The sequence below is a fragment of the Mytilus trossulus genome, chromosome 13, assembly GCF_036588685.1.
Source record: "Mytilus trossulus isolate FHL-02 chromosome 13, PNRI_Mtr1.1.1.hap1, whole genome shotgun sequence".
Taxonomy (NCBI): Eukaryota; Metazoa; Mollusca; class Bivalvia; order Mytilida; family Mytilidae; genus Mytilus; species Mytilus trossulus.
Genome location: NC_086385.1, coordinates 59841292 through 59861873, shown reverse-complemented (window position 1 = coordinate 59861873; position 20582 = coordinate 59841292). Strand labels below are relative to the sequence as shown.

Here is a 20582-nt window from a genome sequence, read left to right as displayed (position 1 = left end):
TGATTACATTGATTATCTAATTAACAATTAAACAAATAATTTCTACAGGAATAATATATTTTGTTTTACAATATGATAAAGAATGACAAACTACCGACGACTAAACGGAATCTAGAATTGAATTTCTCTTTTTGAATAACGTATAAAATTGAGAATGGAAATGGGGTATGTATCAAAGAGACATCAACCCTTCTATAGAAAAAACAACAGCAAACGGTCACTAACAGGTCTTCAATGTAACGAGAAATTCCCGCACCCGGAGGAGTCCTTCAGCTGTCCCCTAAACAAATATATACTAGTTCAGTGATAATAAACGCCATACTAATTTCCAAATTGTGCACAAGAAACTAAAATTAAAATAATACAAGACTAACAAAGACCAGAGGCTCCTGACTTGGAACAGGCGCAAAAATGCGGCGGGGTACACAATAATAAACTAACTTTTTCAATTTTTTTTTTAACATTATCCTCAGATGACATTATCCATATTAATTTTGATTTATTTGGGAGTCTTTTAAAGTTTTTGTTAACCTTATTTAATGCTTCACCAATTTAATTTCTTGTTCTACGGAATTTTGGACTCCAAATTTGGGGCGAGCGAGCGATTTGAAAATTTTAATATTTTTTTTAATTTAATTTGCAAATTTTTGAGGCGAAGCTTGAAAAGCGAGCGATCAATTTTTTTTTGTAAACATAAAATAGTAGGTTTTGACAATATTAAAACTTGATTTATCACTTGTACTTTGACATTTCTTTAATTTATGAAGTATTTTTTCCCAGTTCTCCAAGAAATAATTAAATCTGGTCTATGTATGTGTGACTGACAATGAGACAATACTCCATCCAAGTCATAAAGATCAGTATGGGGGCAACCCTTTAATGTTATAAATATCCCTTTTTTCATGTTTTATAAAGGATCAATATAAGTTATTATATATTTGTTTGTACAAAAGGGCTCATATTTTCCCAACGAACTATATATCTATCTGGTATTAAATGGTCAAAACATGTCCAAGAATTTTGTAATATTCCTGGACTTAAACCATGTTAACAATAACACATTTTAATATTATTCAAAATAAGTTGACCCCTCTTTTAAAAAAAGTTGTTTAAAATATGATGTAACTCTCCCCTTTTTTTAGTACAAAAACAAAAGTTTTCAAAGATTTTGTATAGAAGAACTATACACTATTACACAGGACATTGATACAGACCAAACAGCAAGCTATATAAGACCCCAAAACTATAAGCGTACACAATTCGAACAGGAAAACCAACGATCTAATTTATATATCCAAACGGGAAAATACCAATGAACAATCAACAAACGATAAAACTTATCATTAGTTAACTGCTGAACGACAGGCCCCTGAATCAATCAGGACGGTCTATATGGATAGTTTTGTTTCGCCAGAATACAATATAATTGCAGTTGAAGGCAAATCCTTCAAAAGTTCTTTGTACTTTATTCTAACAACGAACATTTTATAGGGAATATAAGTAAGGGGAAAGAAAACAATGTTTTGTTCTTTATAGGTATTTTCGCGTTTATAAATTTATAAACTTATATCGGAGCACTCCGAGACTCCCACTTTCGATAAATATGTTTCATGCTGAAACAAATACTGAATAATTCTCACAGGTATTTACACAGTGTGGCGGGGTGCTTTTATTTTTAAAATCGTTATATACAGGTTAGACTGTGATTTTATAAACAAATGTTGATATCTTTTTATAATATTTACAAAAAAACGGCGCGGGAAATGGACATGATTACATTTCGTGATGCGGGAAGCGGGAATATAAAAAAAAATAAAAAAAATCTGTTTTGAAAAAAATAGGTGAGGGCGGGTCCGTCGAAAAAGGAATCAAATTGGTGTGGCCTAAGTAATTTATATAATTTTGTTCAGATCTTTTGTAAAACAGAACACTGAAGAAGAAAATGAATTTCCTTTTCAATTTCAGTGTTGCATAATTTACATATTTTATTCGCCACTCTAAGCCCTACACATCTGACTCTTTCAATTTATAATTTATGTGCACTGACTCTGAACTTAGTGAGCAGTCGGCTTTCATCCTCATTCAAAATAAATAAATATTTTTCCATACACATATTTCCTAAAATAATCTGGAAGTTCTTAGTTTATTTCCATGCTTTTTATTGTGTCTATCATTGTCTATCAAGGTCACTGAATATTGTTTTAGTCCCGCTAAAAATCAAACACGATTGCCAAGGACTTTAAAACATCTATGGATTCGGAGTTAAGGTTTTGAATTGCATCTCAATAATCAAAATAAAAAGATCAGTAAAAATTAGAAAAGCTGGATAAAGTAAAAATATCTGACGAATTTTTTTATTTCCATATGTATGTTTGGCGTATTACGCTGTTTATTTCATTGATGTTCTTTGATGTATTTTAGTAGAATTCACATGAAAATTTAAAACAAATGGATTAGTTATTTACAAACACTTTCCCTTAAACAGAATGACCACCAAAAACATTAATCCTTTTAGTTCAGATGTGACATGTGTCATGTTTTTTTTTTTTTTTGTGTCATGTTAACTCCTTAACATTAGTTAAATATCATTTGTTAAAAAAACATTTTATTTCTTTACGCTTCATCGCAAAGTTACACGGTGGCCCGAACCAGTTAAAGGGCATATTTTTTGTTTGTTTGATGTTTTTTTTTCATTTTTAGTATCATTTTAAGTATTATTAATCTTGGCCTAATAAGCACAATTTTTTGAACTTTATACAAGCTTCTAATAAGCCTCAAATGTATTGAAAGTTTGATATTGTTATCTGAAGGTATATTGTTATTGTTGACATTAGTTCTTTTGTGCAGAGAAGTAGTTTCTTCAAATTGAACACTGGAACACTGTAGTATACAAATAAGAAGGTGAGATAAGATTGTAAATGAGACATATGTAGTCAAAATTCAATAGACAAAGATAGTCGGTAAGATAAATTCGTTACAAATAAGTGACCTTAAACGAAATATACGGGGTCGGTAAATTTCATTTGGGGTTCGAGCTTTGCTATCACCCATATGGAATTTACTGATCCTGTTTGTATCTTATTAGATCACTAACACACTATGTAAATAACAATATTCTCTGCGGTATGATCATGTTCTATATTATGTAATTTCTATAATTAATTGTGTCATACCATGTCTATAATTTTGCAATAAAGATCCATTCATTTATTCATTCAACTTTTATTAAAGATTCATTAGTCATTATTCTTAGGTATTTTTTTTTAGTTTACTTGGCAGTTTATAGCCAGTGTTATTTAGTTTAATCTATATCGCTATATCAGACCATTTATTTACGTTTCACAATAAAAACAAGTGGTCAGTTTTCTTTTTTAATGCATACCTTTGCCAGAATTATTTCCACTGTCATTGCCTGCCTTTTTCATAAAAGTATCTGAAATGTTGTCTGTTCTGTCTAGAAAAATATTACACAAACACAAAATTTCATAAAACAAATACTAGAATGTTAAAAATTAACAATTAAAATAGATATTGGTTTAGTTATTTTTAATGGGAGTCCCTCTTAAATATATGATTGTGCATATATTTTCAATTGTAAAACAGGTCGAAGGAAGTTAATGGGAGTAATAATGATTCCGGTTTGGATGAAAAGTCTAAAAGAGGAATGTATTAATTATCACGTTGTAAATCCGACTCAGCAGTCAATACAAATTTGGATTCGTAATAACATCGAATTTATATTTTCTGTCCTGATAATGCATTTTATTTGCCAGTACGTAAAGCAGGCAACATTCAATATGTTCATAATTATTTTCGAATATACATTGCATAAATATGCAACGGATGAGCTTTGTCATTTAACATGCTAAAGTAACATTGGTGACTTTTTTAAATTTGGGGAATTGTTTAAAACTCAAGTTTGTGAGAAAAAAAATATGTCTTTTTTTAAATATATTTTGGTGATGCTCCATTTCGACGGTTCAATTTTTTTTCAAATTTGAATAGATAACTTCACTTAAAACGCGGACAAAAATTGAAAGTCCATTTTTTTGTTTTTTAAGGTTTCGAAAAAGTATGAGAAAGATAAGGATTTAATCATCTTTAAAATTTAGCTTTTTACTAATATGAAAAGAAATTATGAAAAAAACCACAGTAGGAACTATTCGGCAACCATTTTTATTGATGACACGTTCTCGATATAACAGGAAGATTCCGAATATATATATGACAGCCTAACAAGCCAAGTGAATCACAGATTTTATAATCTTTGCTATCTACATACAAATTATATAACATCAGGAGCCTGTAATTCGGTTTTTGTTGTTTTTTTTATATTGTACCCCTAATTTTGAAATTTTTACATATTGTGTCTGTTTGTTTTGTTCACGCATCGTTGACAATGTAATGACATTTGATGGGACTATCATACACATAGAGGTTTGGCTAGCTATAAAACCAGGTTCAATCCACCATTTTCTACATAAGAAATGTCTGTACCAAGTCAGGAATATGACAGTTGTTATCCATTCGTTTGATGTGGTACATATTTGTTTTTGGTTCATTTTTTAAAAATAAATTCGGCCGTTAGTTTCCCTTTTTAATTGTTTTACATTGTTATTTCGGGGCCTTTTATAGCTTACTATGCGGTATGGGCTTGCTCATTGTTGAAGGTCGTGCGGTGACCTATAGTTGTAAATTCTGTGTTATTGTGGTCTCTTGTGGATAGTTGTCTCATTGACAATCATACCACATCTTTTTTTTTTCTTTTTTTTTTATATGTATTGCATTACAAACCATTCTTTCATTTTCGAATATGTAAAAAGAAATACTAATTAGAAATGATGTATATAATGTTTTAAGTTACTGAGCTGTAATATCAATCAATGTTTTATAAAAATAAAAAAAAGGTTTTGATTCTTTTGAAAAAAAAACATTCCTTGATATACAAAATTTGTTATTCAATCGCCAATAAGACAATAGTCAACCAGATACAGTATCGATTGAAAGAAAGCAATTATTTGTCACCATACAGCCTTTCCATTGAAAGCAACAAAAAACAAAACCTAGCTGGAAACGTCCCCATGATGAATAAATGAAACACAATGCAAAGGACGAAACTACCAATCCTGTTCATCGATAGTTAATTACTGATAGAAAAACAAGAATATGTCCGTAGTAATTGAATGCACCAATCGCACTTTTATTTTCAATGTTCAGTTGACCGTGAAATTGGGTTAAAAAATTAGAAATATCAAATTTTACATGTTTAAGGAAACATATGTACTGAGTTGCAAGTTGATTGGACCTCAACCTAATCAAAAATTACCTAGACACAAAACTGCAACTGGAAAGACCAACATGGTTACTTCAAGCGGGAGAGACGGACAGACGAACGATCGAACGGATGCATATACTGAACTTTTTAATTGCAACAAAGGCGGCATACAAATCAAACACACAGTAACAAACAATAACAACTTATTTACATACTCCTATTGGGAAACATGCAAATGCATGCAAATATAATTATGCGCGGTCGAACCTACTTGAGGACGAAGTCCGACGAACTAACCTTTCCTTATAATGACTAGTGGTGTAGCAGCAGAAAAGAACGAACCATACATAAGGTGATGAGGTCATAACTCATTTGATAGATACAAGGCACAACGTAAAATCACAAAAATACTGAACTTAAAGGAAAATCAATTCGCAAAGTCCATAAACACATCTGAATATAGTTTACGTGCGCCAAATTCGTATTTTCTCTACAAAAAGACTCTTCCATGGAGATTAAATGAGAAGAGTCAAATGCAAAAAATACAACTCCTTTTAAGAAAGTGACGCCAAATATGGATCCCAAGTTTGGTTTTTCTAAGTTAGAAAACCCTACGCGTTACGTATGATTTAAGTTTTATATAATAATAATTCTTTATATTACAATACATGTACAGAAAGTGCATCACAGATAATTCGTGTCACATCAGAAGCGTTCACTGGTAGAGGTATAGAAAAGGGTTTATACTTATTTTTTTACAAATTGTGACTTGGATAATGGGTTTTCTCATTTTCACTCGTACTACAGCTTCTGGTCTCTATAATAAAATAATTTAGCACATTTTGTAGTAAGAACAAATTAAAACAGGATACCTACTCGAGTTTACAAAAAGATAAATCAATAGAATATAAAAGATATTTCCCATGAGACTACACACCACAAGAGACCAATATACCCAATATAGGTCACGCATGGCCTTAACAATAAGCAAAGCCCATACTGCATAGAAGTCAGCTTACATCCGATGTTTCTGATTCTAGTTATATCATATAAAAGAATATGTATCTGATGTTTACCTCGATAACATGATTAACTAAGTTTACGTTTAAGTAAACCTACCCACGCCTACTGTTTCTGTTACATACATGCCTTCAGGTGTAATATCATTCTTCATTTTGGTTACATCATCCGAGAATTGATTATCGCCTGTTAAAAAGAAGACGAGTGACATATACTTTTTCTGAATTAAGTTAATCGATTAATTATTTGATTTGCTTTAAGCATGTTAAGACTGACTATTTCAATTGAATCCATTTTATATGTGCCGGTTAAAATTTTCTCTCCATTAACAACAGACATGGCAGCAAAAATAACAATATTTTGATGAACGTCGATAATTTGTTGTGAAATGCAGTGTTTGGTAATTTTAAATGTTAACGAATTTGTATTTTAACCAATTCTGTCCAAGTCATTTTACATTCATATATCGCGTGCATAGAAACAAATGTCTTTCTTGTCAATGCATCAGATCGCACTTCCTTTGAAAAATTTACGATTATTTCAGTTTTTGTTTGTTTCAACGTTACATACTGTTACATATTGTATTCTCACTCGATATACTTGATTTAAAAAGCATTTTCTAGGGAATTAAAGCCATTCGGTTTGAAATAAGTGTCTTAGATTCTTCATGCAAACAATGTTTCCGATATTATTTCTTTTTATATAAAGCCTATTGAGATAGTTGAACACGTGATAAAAATCAATTAAGACGCTAGATTCGTATGTATATTTATGTTTGAAAGTAAGCTTACTTGAACTTGTTTCATGTCTTGATATTTCCTCAGGAAGGGGCGACTGAGAAATCTCAGGTGCAGTAGTGCCTAAAATATTGCAGTTTACATTACGGCGTGAACAATCTTACCTACATAGCTTATTTATTTACATTCACACTTCTTTCATTAAAAAGTGCCAATCTTTGTAGTGCATTTAGTTTTTTTGTTGAAGTTTAATGTTTTCTCAACATAAGTAAAAAAAGGCAGTTGCAGCTGATTAATATTTCTTTGATTACGCCAAGAACCTTTTAAAGTAATATACACGATGTAAATATATGGAACATGACAAAAAAACACATCACGAGTTAATTTGTTTAAAAGAAATATTATATAAGCATGATAAGCGAAAACAATTTCTAATACTGTGAATTCATTAATCTTCGTGGGTTCAAATTTTCGTGGATAGAGAAAATCATTGTGCATGTTCGTGGATATTTTGTTTTGTTGTTCCCCTAAAAATCTGCCTATCAACTTATCGAAAAGTTGTAATTGATTGAATTTTAAAAATCATGGTTCAGTTGTACATTAGAAATGAACAAATATTACTGTACAATGAAAATCAATAAATCCACAGTACATATCAGATTGAAGCTGGAAGACACTATTGATTGTTTAGACACTGTATGGATTGGTAATAAAATATCGTACTTTCTTTCCCGTGTGCGCAATGGACCGCTTTCTGTATGTTTCAAAAAACCAAAAGAATGATATGACGACAAAAATAGAAGGTAATATAAAAAAGAAGATGTGGTATGATTGCCAATGAGACAACTATCGACAAAAGATCAAAATGATACAGACATTAACAACTATAGTTGACCGTACAACAAAGAGAAAAGCCCAAACCGCATAGTCAGCTAGTCCTCCGGTAACATATGTGGCGCACCAATCAAAAAATGTGGAAGGCCAATAGAAAAAGCCCGTACGAGAGTGTTATCTTTATTATTTTACTTAAATAAGAAAACAATACTTGTTCTGATAAATCGTGTCTAGTTGGCAATCATATCACATCTCTTTTTTTATATTTTGTTCCAGGGACAATATATCTGACTGGTTGACTATCATACAAGTGAGAGGTTTAGCGCTATAAAATAAGGTTCAATCCACCATTTTCTAAATTTGGAAATACCTGTACTAAGTCAGGAATATGACAGTTGTTGTCAATTCATTTGATGTGTTTCATTATTTAATTTTGTCATTTTATTAGGGACTTTCCATTTTGCTCGGAGTTCAGTATATTTGTGATTTTACTTTTTAAACAATTGCTTACCTTCATGTTTGTTGGTTTCATAGTTGGTAGTGGACACGTCTAATTCGTCGTTTGCATATTTCACTGTAACATAATTACTTTTACATTTTATTATAAGTTCTGTTACTATTGAACAGTAATAACCGGAAAATTAATACACAATTGCAAACACTACATATTTCACCATGCAGACATATTATGATTTAAATTAAGTCTGCTTTCTGAATTCCCGGTCCGATATGCAGTTGAATCATCTTTGCGTTTTACACATAATGTGTTCTAATTTTTATTTCAACACACCCCGTAAGTAATGCCGAATAAAATAAGCAACGTTCAAATGTATCAAAAGTAAATAAAGATTTTTAATAACACCATTGGCTTAAGATTAATTTTGAATAAATGCTTCAGCAAGACAAAAATCCATCTTAATCTATACTTTCGATTTCACACCAAATTGTTACCCTTTTTATGTTAGCTGACTTTTTTATATATATAAAGTATTTTAACTTGATCAGTGATTTAAAATGTTCGTCGTCTATGATAAATTGCTACCGATTGTTTCAAGATGTGACAAATTCATTATTAGAGACATATTGGATGACGATCGGTGTATGTATTGAAGGTAATCTGTACACAAATCTGCTCTCATTAATATTTATTTTCAACAAAATTGACATCCATAAGTGAACATGTGTAAATGTGTGACGACGACAACTGTTCAACAGTAGTTTTACTCCTTTATACATGTTCATATAAAGGCGTAATAACTACATAACAAAATATATCAAAAACATGAATCAATGTTGCAAAGCGGATGATAACACTTAGTAAACGTGTTATAGGCTAACACTGTTGACATCTCGGTGTCGCCTTTTGGTGATACTTTGCAATTTCTGAGTTATAATTTGTTATTAGATTTTTCTTCTAAATCGATTTATAAAATCACTAAAAAACACTGTTCATTGTATATGAAAAGAAAACCATCAAGCCGGAGAGTATGCTATACCTATTAGGGTAGTTGCTTTACTTTGTCCTGTTCCTACTTCGTTGGTTGCAAGACATATATATTCCCCGCCCATAAATATGTCCACTTTAGGAATAAACAAATTTGGATTGTTAACAGTCATTCCATCGAATCCGACGGTTCCGGGAATAATAATCGTATTGGTTAGATTCCTATTTTGCGTCCAGTACACATATGTATGTTTTGGTTTGGATTGAATAGAACATTCTATTTCTAAAGAAAAACCAACGAATGCTATGTGTAGAGCTTTTTCGATGACAATGACTGGTCTATCTACAAATAAATCAGTTATGTTATATATATATATATATATGTAAAAGAATATCTTGGTGTAGTGGTTAGTGCATTGGACTACTAACACAGAGGTTTCGGTTTGATTCCCATTCCTGGAGGAAAATTTTAGGGACTGCTCCAACCTGACACGATTTGGGAGTATGGTATTGAGGAAACGATGAAAGTCAGTCGGAAGGGGACGTAAATGGCTGACCCGTGATAAGAGAGAGCCATATATCTTGCACGTATAAGATACTATTTTAGATTTCGAAGAAGAGCAGGTTGATTCCGCAACAAGGCATCACTCGCTACCACAAAGTGGAAAAGGATCATAAGTTGCAAAACTTGTTTCCAAATCCACTATAAAAAATATATTTAAACATGCATAATATAATAATCAATGGCGATTACTTGAATTAAGGAAATTGTGATAAACTGGCCTTTACACTGAAGATTATATTGTCTGTGTTTTGCCCAGAAATGTTAACGCTCTGGCTTGTAAAAAACATTGTACCTGTCATTCTTTTGGGACATTCTTGAGATTACAATTCGTATCACGAGGTTTTCTATATTTTATTAACTGGTCGGCTTACAAATGAAAATTGTAGCATTTTTGGTTATTCTACTTTTAAATAAAGGCAACAGTAGTATACCGCTGTTCAAAAATCGTAAATCTATGCACAAAAAACAAAATCTGGGTGACCAACTTAAACTGAGGGAAACGCATTAAATATAAGAGGAGAACAACGACACAATATTAAAATGTAACACACACAGAAACGGACAAAGCGTTAAACAAAATCCGATGAGAATAACAAATATTACATCAAAACCAAATACATGAGTTTGGGATAAAAAAAAATAACGTGACACGTCTTATAGTAATGTGAATTCACTCTCAAATATCAGAGAAAACAAACGACACAATGGAAACACAACGTTAAAATGTTACACAAACAGAAACGAACTATGATATAACAATGGTCATTTTCCTGATTTGGTACAGGACATTTTTAAGGAAAAAAATGGTGGGTTTAACCTGGTTTTGTGGCATGCCGAACCTCTCACTTTAATGGCAATGTTAAATATAACATTAAAGTGACAACATAATATTACAGGACTACATTACAAATAAATAGGAGAATATATTAGACAAAGAAACACATGAATAATAGATAACAAAAGGCATCAGGCAAATCAGACGTGTTCGTACATACATGTGATGCACCTATCCTAAAAATATATAAAGATGTATTATAAGAAAACTATGAGAGTGTTAACCAATTTTTGCCTTGATTTATATTTTTGTTTAAGGGAAGCACATTTTTTGTTCTTCCAAGGCCGGGATTCGAACTCATGGCACTGAGATATCGTGGCACCAAATCGCCTTACACTGTGTCCGATACGATATTTCACTCAATCACCTAGACACTGCATATCTATAGAGCCTTAAAGGACATGCTAATTAGTATTGCTTATAAACCTCAGTTCAGGAGCATTATATGTATAGCGCGTCGGATACAGTACAGGCGATTTGGTGTCACGATATCTCAGTAGTATGAGTTCAAATCCCGGCGAGGGAAGAAAAAAAAATTGCGAAAGCTTGATAGTGTGTATTTATATGTCCATGGATTAATTAGTTTTTAACAGCGGTATACTACTGTTGCAGTTGGATTTGAATTATATTTAAACAGATGCACGGGCTTTTTTTTACACCTTGTTTGGATTACCTTTAAATTTAATCGCTGTGTTTTCATTTTATATTTCATCATTTCAACAACCTTGTCCGTCTGTTTTTGTGGATAAATTCCCACATCTTCATAACGGTGACTTTATATATATATTTGATACTATATACAATCAATCATTAGGTTTTAGTAACAAGTCTAATTAGCATGTCCCTTAAATGCATGATGTTTAGTTTTATCAGTTAGTTAGTAAGGACATGTATATTTACCAGCAATTATTGTCAAACTACATTCTGTGCTGTTCCCCGTTCCAATAGCATTTTCAGCAATGCATTTATAAATGCCAGCATCGAATGTTGTTACAAACTCTATCGTTAATGATGGGTTTTTTAAGGTTACACCACTGATTCCTTGATAACCAGTTGTTATATTTGTTATAGATCCTTCAGAAATCTTTTGCCAATATAAAGTTGAATATGAAGGAATCGATGTAACTTTACACTGAAGAGTTATGGTATCACCATAGTTTGCAATATACTTCATTTTCTCAATTGTGGCAATAGGTCTACCTTTAAAAGATAAAACATGTAATTGCAAACTTAATCGTGGAAAGATAATAAAATAAAATAATCGTAAAACGACATCATTAAGATGCATAATCATCCTCATTCTAGAATTTTCAAATTATGTAGATGTTTCAAATAAAAAAGATAGCACTGTCAATAGTGCAACAATAAAATGAATACCTCAAAATGGTAATAACATAAAACAGACAAAAGTAACGCCAAGCATAAAAAGAGTTTTCTCATATAAACATATATTTATATATGCAAGTCGAAATTGAAAACAACGTTTAGACATATGATTGCGTTGGATAAAAACTATGTAACGCCACAACTGTCTTATGTTCAACTCTGGTATAACGTTATATTAGTTTATTTTTACTAGATGATAATTTGTTTTTACATAATGTGGTTTTGAATTACATAATGATGTTTTGATATAACGCAATATGGAATAGTCATTCCTTAATGATAACACAATATCACATGATATTGTTTTGTATTGACGTAATATAGGTCTGTCAGTACTTTATATGGTTTTGCCATTACTCGATGTGGTTTCACCATTTTGTAATGTGGTTGTGCCATTAGGCAATGTGGTTTTAACATTACTTGATGTGTATGTGACTTAACGTAATGTAGATGTTTCATAACATTATATGATTTTGTTATTCCGTATAACATTACGTAATGAGGTTTCATAATTTGACGATTTTACACTACATGATGTGTTGGTTTCAGAATTTGATGTGGTTCTGTCATTTATGGTGTGTTACTTGATGAGATAAAATCCCATTACTTGATGAGATAAAATCACGTGACCATTTCGAAAAAAAAATATGTTTAAAATATACACTTCAAAATAAGGAGATGTTTTAAGATTACCAGTGAGACAACTATCTACATAAGTTTAAATGATGTAACCAATTACATGTATAAGCAACAAAAATTGACCAATGGAAAAAGTATATTATTTAGGATAAAACACAACTCTTAGTTGGTCCTGTCGTTTTTTCAAACGGAATCAGTATCATATTAGATTCCTTAAAGATTATAAGGAATCCTGTGCCACGCCTGATAATTATACTGTCAGTATAAAACAGTAATGTTGACTGTACATGCATCGGTACATTTATCTGTAAAGAAAAAAAATGTTTCACAGTAGACGCTTTTATCTCGTTCCTGAAGAATAACTCATATACATGTTTTAAAACAATCCATGGAGGTTTAAAAGTTCAAAATGTCAGAACAGTTTAAATCGGTTATGTTTAATGTGAACAAAACTTTTTAATAGAAATAAACAAATGGGTTATGATTGCCAATAAGACATCTCTCATCCACATACCAAGTTTCGAGTTGAACTTCGATTTTGAGTCACACTTGAAGGTAGAGTTTCGAGTGTAACAATCGACTTCCAACTCTGAATTTGGGTCACCTTTTGAAGTAGAGTTCAAGTTAGATCTTCATTTGAGTTTTATAAAGAAATATATTTAGAGTTGAAATTGGATTTTTCTAATATGACTTTTTTTCTTCTTTTTTTTTTATCGCGGAAGAATGACTGTTGCACGAGCTTCCAAAAAGAGGGCACAGGGGTTTTTATGCGTAAAAAGATAAACAATGTTACAAAACACAACATAGAAATTGAAATAAAGTTAGATGTAGTGTGGTTACCAATGAGACAAATATCATCCAGAGTTTAAATGCAGTGGATGTAAGAAATAATTGGTTTCCATACAGCCTTCAGCATACCGTATAGTTGACTACAAATGACCACCACATAATAATGTGAAGCAATTCATACGGGAAAACTTACGGTCTTATTTATATCTAAACAATTAAAAAAAATAAAAATATGGCTCAACTCAATATGTCAGTATGACTGGGTATTATAAACCCATCGTGGTAAACTCGAGTGTTTCGGAAGGGTAAGCGGATTGTGCTTAAGATGTGGCACGCGTCGTGTTATTCGTGAAAGTACACTACCAATGATTTGGTTTTATTTGGTAGTTTTTTTGTTTTTGTTTTTTATCTAAAATCTGATTTATTGCACTATTGCTGTTATAATGAATACCATGTCAACAGCATTAGACAGGGCACCCCAGTAGTGTTAGTTTTACTGAACAAACATGGAGAGTGTTCAGTAAATTAATAATAATAATAAATGGTTAGATTAACATGTAACAATACTATGTATACAGATTACTACAGAAATTAATTTCCGGAAACAATTACATTCGTGAACCGCTTTGACTCTGTATATATGTTAGTTGACCTGGTCATGCCCTATTGATCAAGGATCACAAGATGGAGGCAAATTAACAGTCGAAGCAGTTTGTTATATATTAATTATGTAGGTATACATACTTGGTTGCGAATTGAAGTACATTATATAAGTTTATTTATTTATGAATATGTGATATGTTACATAAAGGATGCTTCAAGAATAGTAGGGGTTTTATCTTTTATCACGATCGCTGATAATGATAATGACGAAGTCCACAGCACGTGGTTTTAAGATAAAATAATATTGAGACACATGTAGGGTTTGCTGAATAAATATAGCATATAACATATATGCAAGAATAATAATTATATGTACAAGCTTACGTCTTTCAAAATATCACCATGTTTACCACCTGAAAGTGTCGAAATATTTAAGTAGTTCAAAAAATCTGTTTTGAACAGGAAATACACATCAAAATTTGACGTTTTATAATTTGAACTGTGGGTGCACTTGTGGATAGAAAATGTAATGCGTGTCATCAACAGATTTATATCATAATAATTAATATCACTGATTTTTATCCTATAATGAGACTTCTGTAGTTTAGGATATGATGACCTATTTTAACTTTATTTAATAATAATTTGATCTTTTCCCAATTTTTTTTTTAAAGTAATGACATTCTAGAAAAAAAATATTTATAATCTTCTGTTACATTACATAAGTCACATTTACTGTCTTCTTTTATCTTCCATTGAAAAAGCAGTTGTTTACAGCGAAGGATATGATGCAGCAATTTCCATTTAAATATTTTAATCTGTTATTTTTTAGATAAGTATATACAAAGTTTAACATTGATTTAATTGGGATTAAAGAATCTAAATTTAGGACACGTTTCCATTTAAAGAAACCTGAAGACGTGCCTTCATTTCCACTTTTAATGTGTGTGTATATCTGTTTTGTTTCCATTACTTGTTAACTTATTATCTTATTTTTTTCTTTGTATTAATAGGTAAAGTTTATTTTTTACTTTTGATTTTATTGATTTTTCTGATTTAAGTACCTTGAGCCATTTATTTGGTATAGCATATTTAAGTTTTGAAATTTCAAACATTAAATTTGATTTTGAGGATATTTTATTAGATATTATTTCTTGAGAGATATTACCATTTTGGTCAATTATATCATTAACGTATATAATACCTTCTTTTATCCATTTTATAAAAACTAAACACTTTCCTTGAAATTTTATCATATAAAAAAGAAGGTGTGGTATGATTGCCAATGAGACAACTATCCACAAAAGACCAAAATGACACAAACATTAACAATTATAGGTCACCGTACGGTCTTCAAAAATGAGCAAAGCCCATACCACATATAGTCAGCTATAAAAGGCCCCGATAAGACAATGTAAAACAATTCAAGCGAAAAAACTAACGGCCTTATTTATGTAAAAAAATGAACGAAAAACAAATATGTAACACATAAACAAACGTCAACCACTGAATTACAGGCTCCTGACTTGGGACAGGCACATACAATTTGTTGTCTAATGGTTTTAAAATTCATATTGAGTTTGGTATTATTTAAATTTTGTACTTTTAACCAAGACTTAACAATTTCTATATAAAATTTTGGTAAAGTTTTATGTAGGTTTTGTATTGAGTAAATGTTGTCTAGATTCATGTAAAGTAGCATGAAATTAGAAGCAAATTTATTAAAATAAAATGTCGGAATTACTTTCCAGTTAGCAAAATCATCTGCAGTAAGTCTTTTGATCCATGCTATTTGTAGTGCAGTTATATAAGTGTCTATATCTGTCATCTTAAGCCCTCCCTCAATTTTGTTTAGCGTGGTTCGTTAAACTTTTTATCGTTTACCATCCTATATAAAATTGTAGATTAGAGTTTTAAACTGTTGAATGAATTCATGTGGTTGGTTTGTGACTGAAGCTAAATATGTAAGGTTTGGTATAAAAAGAGATTTTACAACTGTTATTTTACCTATCATTGTAAGATTTCTTTTTTTCCAATTACTTATTAATTTGTCACATTTCTGTATTATTTTTTGCAGTCTTCAGCTTATCACATTCAGCTCGATCTGTTCCAAAATAAACTTCTAGACTTTTTTTTTGGTCCTTTATTCCATGTTATATTTTCAAACTTTACAATGTTTTATTTTTCCTAACCAAATGCCCTCAGTTTTTGATAAATTTAATTTTAAACCTGATAGTGTTCCAAAGATTTCAATAATATTAAGAGTGTGACGTACTTCATCTTTTGATTTTAGAAAAACAGTGTTGTGTCGTCAGCTAGTTGAGAAATCTTTAAACTGTGTGCTTTAGTATCTAGCTTAATTTGAAAACCTTTGATGTTGTTATCTTGTCTTATTCTGCAGGACACAATTTCTACAGCAATAACAAAAACCAGGGAACTTAACGGGCAGCCTTGTCTAATACTGCGTTTAATGTTATATGGTGATGAGACCCACCCATTGTTTAACATACAACCGGTTACGTCTTTGTACAGAGTTTTTACCCATTTAATAAAATAATTTGGAAGGCCAAATTTCTCGAGTGCTTCATACATAAATGGCCATTCCAATGAGTCAAAGACCTTGGAAAAATCATGAAGAGCAATGCTCCTTCAATATTTCAGTATTATGCATGGTCTATTATGTCTTGAATTTGACGAATGTTGAAACCTATATACCTATTTTTTATTATGTAATCGTTTTGGTCACTCTGGATGATTTTAGTTAGTATTGGTTTAAGACGTTGTGCTAAAGAATATGCCATAAGTTTTGTATCAACATTGAGTAAAGTAATTGGTATATAGTTGTCTAAAAGAAGTGGGTTCCCTTTTTTATATAATAAAGAGACTACTCCTGTTTTTTGTAGTGTGCTCATTTCTTCCTTTTGATAGCATGTGTTAAAAACTTTAACAACAATTTCTTTTAAATATGTCCAGAAAGTTCGATAAAATTCTACACTTAGCCCGTCGATGCTTGGTGATTTATTTAGATTCATAGATTTAATAGCTTCTGTACATTCTTTTATGGTAAGCTCCCCTTCTAGATTTTGACTTTCGTCATGAGAAAGAGTTTTATCTACTTTTGTTTCTGTTATATATTTTTTTATTTCATTTTCATTAGGATTTGTACTTTTATATAAATTTTCATAAAAGGTTTTTACTAACTAAAATTTCAGATGAATCTGTTATAATTTCTCCTTTTTCATTCGTAAGTGCAGAAATATTTTTATGAGTTTGTCTAGATTTTTCAAGGCCAATAATTTTTTTTGTGTTTTTTCTCCTTCTTCTGTCCATTTTACACGTGATGTAACCTGAGCTCCCTTTGCTTCATTTATGTTAAGGTTCTCTATTTTTTTCTCAGCATTGTTTGTTCTATTTTGAACATTATTATCCTGTAAGTTTTCTACATTTTTATTCATTTATTTTAATGACAGTTCTAATTTAATAATTATTTTTATTTTCAGCTTGTTTTTGCCTACAGTAGTTGATGGTTATGTCTCTTACTTCAGCTTTAAAAACATACCACTTAACTCGAGGATCTACAGCCGTAGTAAGTATTTTTTTGTTTGTAAGTTTGAATTAAGTTATTAATGAGCTTCTGATATTGTGTGTCACTCAATATAATGTTATTAATTTTAAAGAACCTCGGCCTCTGCTTTGTGCTTTGTGTCTTAGCTTTAACGAAATTGCCTGATGGTCAGTGTAAGAAATAGCAGCAGGTCTAATATCTGCTTCTGTAATATGAGGTCTTATATCGGAGCTGATAAGAAAATAATCTATTCTGCTTGCTATGTTGAAATTATTTTTCCTTCTCCAGGTAAACTGTCCTTTGTTTGGGTTAATTTCTCTCCATATATCAACTAACTTGTGTTTTTTTATTAATTGTTTCAAACTATTTACAGGTTTATTAAAATTTTGTGTACTTGTACTTTTTCTGTCGTTTTCAGTCAGACTTTCACCAAAGATTAAAATGCCTAATCAATTATTTTCAATTAAGTTGTTTATTTTTTTGAAGAAATAATTTCTATATCTTTGTATATTTGGTGCATATACATTAACTAAAGTGAAGATATTATTATCAAGTTCTACATAAATTAGAATAAACCCACCCTCCTCATCTTTATTTTTGTGATTTTACTTTTTAGTTTCATTTATTATTTTGTGATTTATGTTATCTTTAATTAAAATTGAAACACCTCTAGATAGGGAATTGCAAAAGCTATTGTATACATCGTATCTTACATTTAGTTTCAATATTTAGTATATTTATGTTTTGATCAGTAAAATGGGATTCTTGAATAAACAAGATGTCACATTTTTGATTTTCACAGCAAATATATAGTCTATCTCGTTTTTCTTTCTTTCCTAGCCCTTTGCAGTTTAAGGAGCAAATATTTAAATTATTACTAATCTAAATGATGAACTATACTTGTATTAGCAAAGATTACTACAGAGATGTACATCAAACTAACTGTTCTAAGTAGTTGTATACAATACAACTAAGACTAAACGTATAGTAGTAGTAATGCATGAGTATATATAATATATATGCATCATTATAATATGTGTTTTTTACAATAATACAGTTTTGCAGCCTTCTTATTGACTTTACTATGTGCTGTAAAATTAATAGATTTCAATATGTTTCTCCTTTTTTCAAGGTGTAAAGTGTACATGTACCTGTATGTATAATATAGGAGCTTGATTTTCAGAAATTACTTTTTCTATTTTCAGATATTTGGATTGTTCAATAAGGATCGTTCGAGTGCTCAACGACATTATAACTGTGATCAAATGAAACATATGCTCGACAGTTTTTGATGACGTCTTAAACATTCCATACAGTTGAACCTAGAAATAATATCTGTTTGTGTAGAATTCTTTGTGTGTGTCTAAATAAAATACGGATCTGTACTTCAAGTGAATATACTGCGTCAAAAAGGATAAGCATAGCTGGTTATGGAGTAAGTGTGTCTGGATAGTATGGTGCAAAAATATATGAATGTAATTAGTTTCGTACTTCATTTGTGTGATGTGGTATTTTTTGTTCTTTTTTTACATAATAAATAAAAGTCATGAAAAAACATAAAATGAGAACATGGTTTATGTTTGCCATAACATCAGTTGGACACATACAATCTTTTATTGCAAAAAGCTCTTTTTTGTTTGTTTTTTACACTATAAATAAAAACACAGAAAAAAGTAGATATATACAAATGTTCATGGAAATAGGTGGTAAATTTTTCTATTTATTGTTCATAAAGTTTTTGTACATTTAGTTGAGCTGAATGATAGTTAGGGTCCCTTTGGTTTCTGAATATTTGATGTTCATTCGTGAATTTGGTCTGTTGGTGTTTATCTTTGCGTCCATCAGGAGTTCCAACATTGTTGTTTCCTTGGAAATGAAAGAACAATGTTGATTGATTTGGATTCTCCTCGTTGTCTATATTAAGTTGTTGTGGACCGGTTTTTTTGCCAGACTTGTTTTTAGCTTTAGCTTTTGCCTTTTCAATTTCATGAAATGCCTTGTGGTTCAGGCTCGTTCATATTAAGAGCTGCATCCTTTTTATTTGAAGCATTATAGATGAATTACAGATTGACGCATGCTAGCGTTATTGACGTTGACTGGATGTTCTTGGGCGTTGGCAATAGCAGTCTCGAAATTTGATCATTCAGCTTTCTTATGTCCTGGGTTATTGAATGTTGTACATACCCATTCATTTGGACATTCTCTGAGCACCTGCCCAGTTTGCAGACATTTGTTACATATGAGCTGAGAGGAATCAGTTTTCTGCTTTTTGTGTTACAAAACGGCCATATATTTACCAATTCTGAGAGTTCTAGGAAAGACCTTTTCCATGGGTTCACAGTATAATATCCTGTCTCCTGTTTGGCAATTGGTGAGTAAACCGTCAACTCTGAGTCGCTCTCTGTCTAATGTGTGGACTGTCCCTCCTAGATTTTCTACCGCCCTCATTATCTGTCCATCCCATCCTCAGCAGAGCATGGGATGTTCTTGACCATAACACGCCAGTGATGAGGATTGTCATGATCGTAAACCTTTGCATTAGGATTGCGGGTATAGAACCAATCCCTTGGTTATTAAAGTGTTCCTATCAGTTTCAGAGTCGGGATACATACACCACATCCCTTTTACCCTTTGCAAACCTTTGAGGTTCCTAGAATTAACAATGTGATCAATGGATTTATAAAATTCAACATGGTTGAACAACTGGTCTATGTTTGGTTTGACTTCACCATACAGGTCTTTCTGTAGCAGGAAAACTGGTTTAACAGAACCTAGTATCTCGTGTGGTTTCATAGAGTTTTCAACCTGATTATTTGACATCAGACCATTTTTCACTGCGTTTTTGTATGACTCGGGTAAGTTTTTAATATGGCTGACATCAGCACTGTTG

At 31.2% G+C, this 20582-nt stretch overlaps 1 protein-coding gene across 1 annotated transcript in view; it reads right to left on the bottom strand.

The window, feature by feature from the left end:
• Nucleotides 1–2860: 2860 nt before the first annotated feature.
• The window catches only part of LOC134694542 (hemicentin-1-like), a 41490-nt gene continuing 23768 nt past the window's right edge, over nt 2861–20582 (bottom strand). Inside the window, exons 6-12 of the mRNA XM_063555555.1 lie at nt 11611–11910; nt 9363–9653; nt 8378–8440; nt 7087–7155; nt 6395–6481; nt 3383–3454; nt 2861–2880 (exon numbers count right to left, since the gene is read on the bottom strand). Coding sequence (XP_063411625.1) covers nt 2861–2880; nt 3383–3454; nt 6395–6481; nt 7087–7155; nt 8378–8440; nt 9363–9653; nt 11611–11910 — 902 coding nt within the window. The remainder of the gene's footprint in view (nt 2881–3382; nt 3455–6394; nt 6482–7086; nt 7156–8377; nt 8441–9362; nt 9654–11610; nt 11911–20582) is intronic.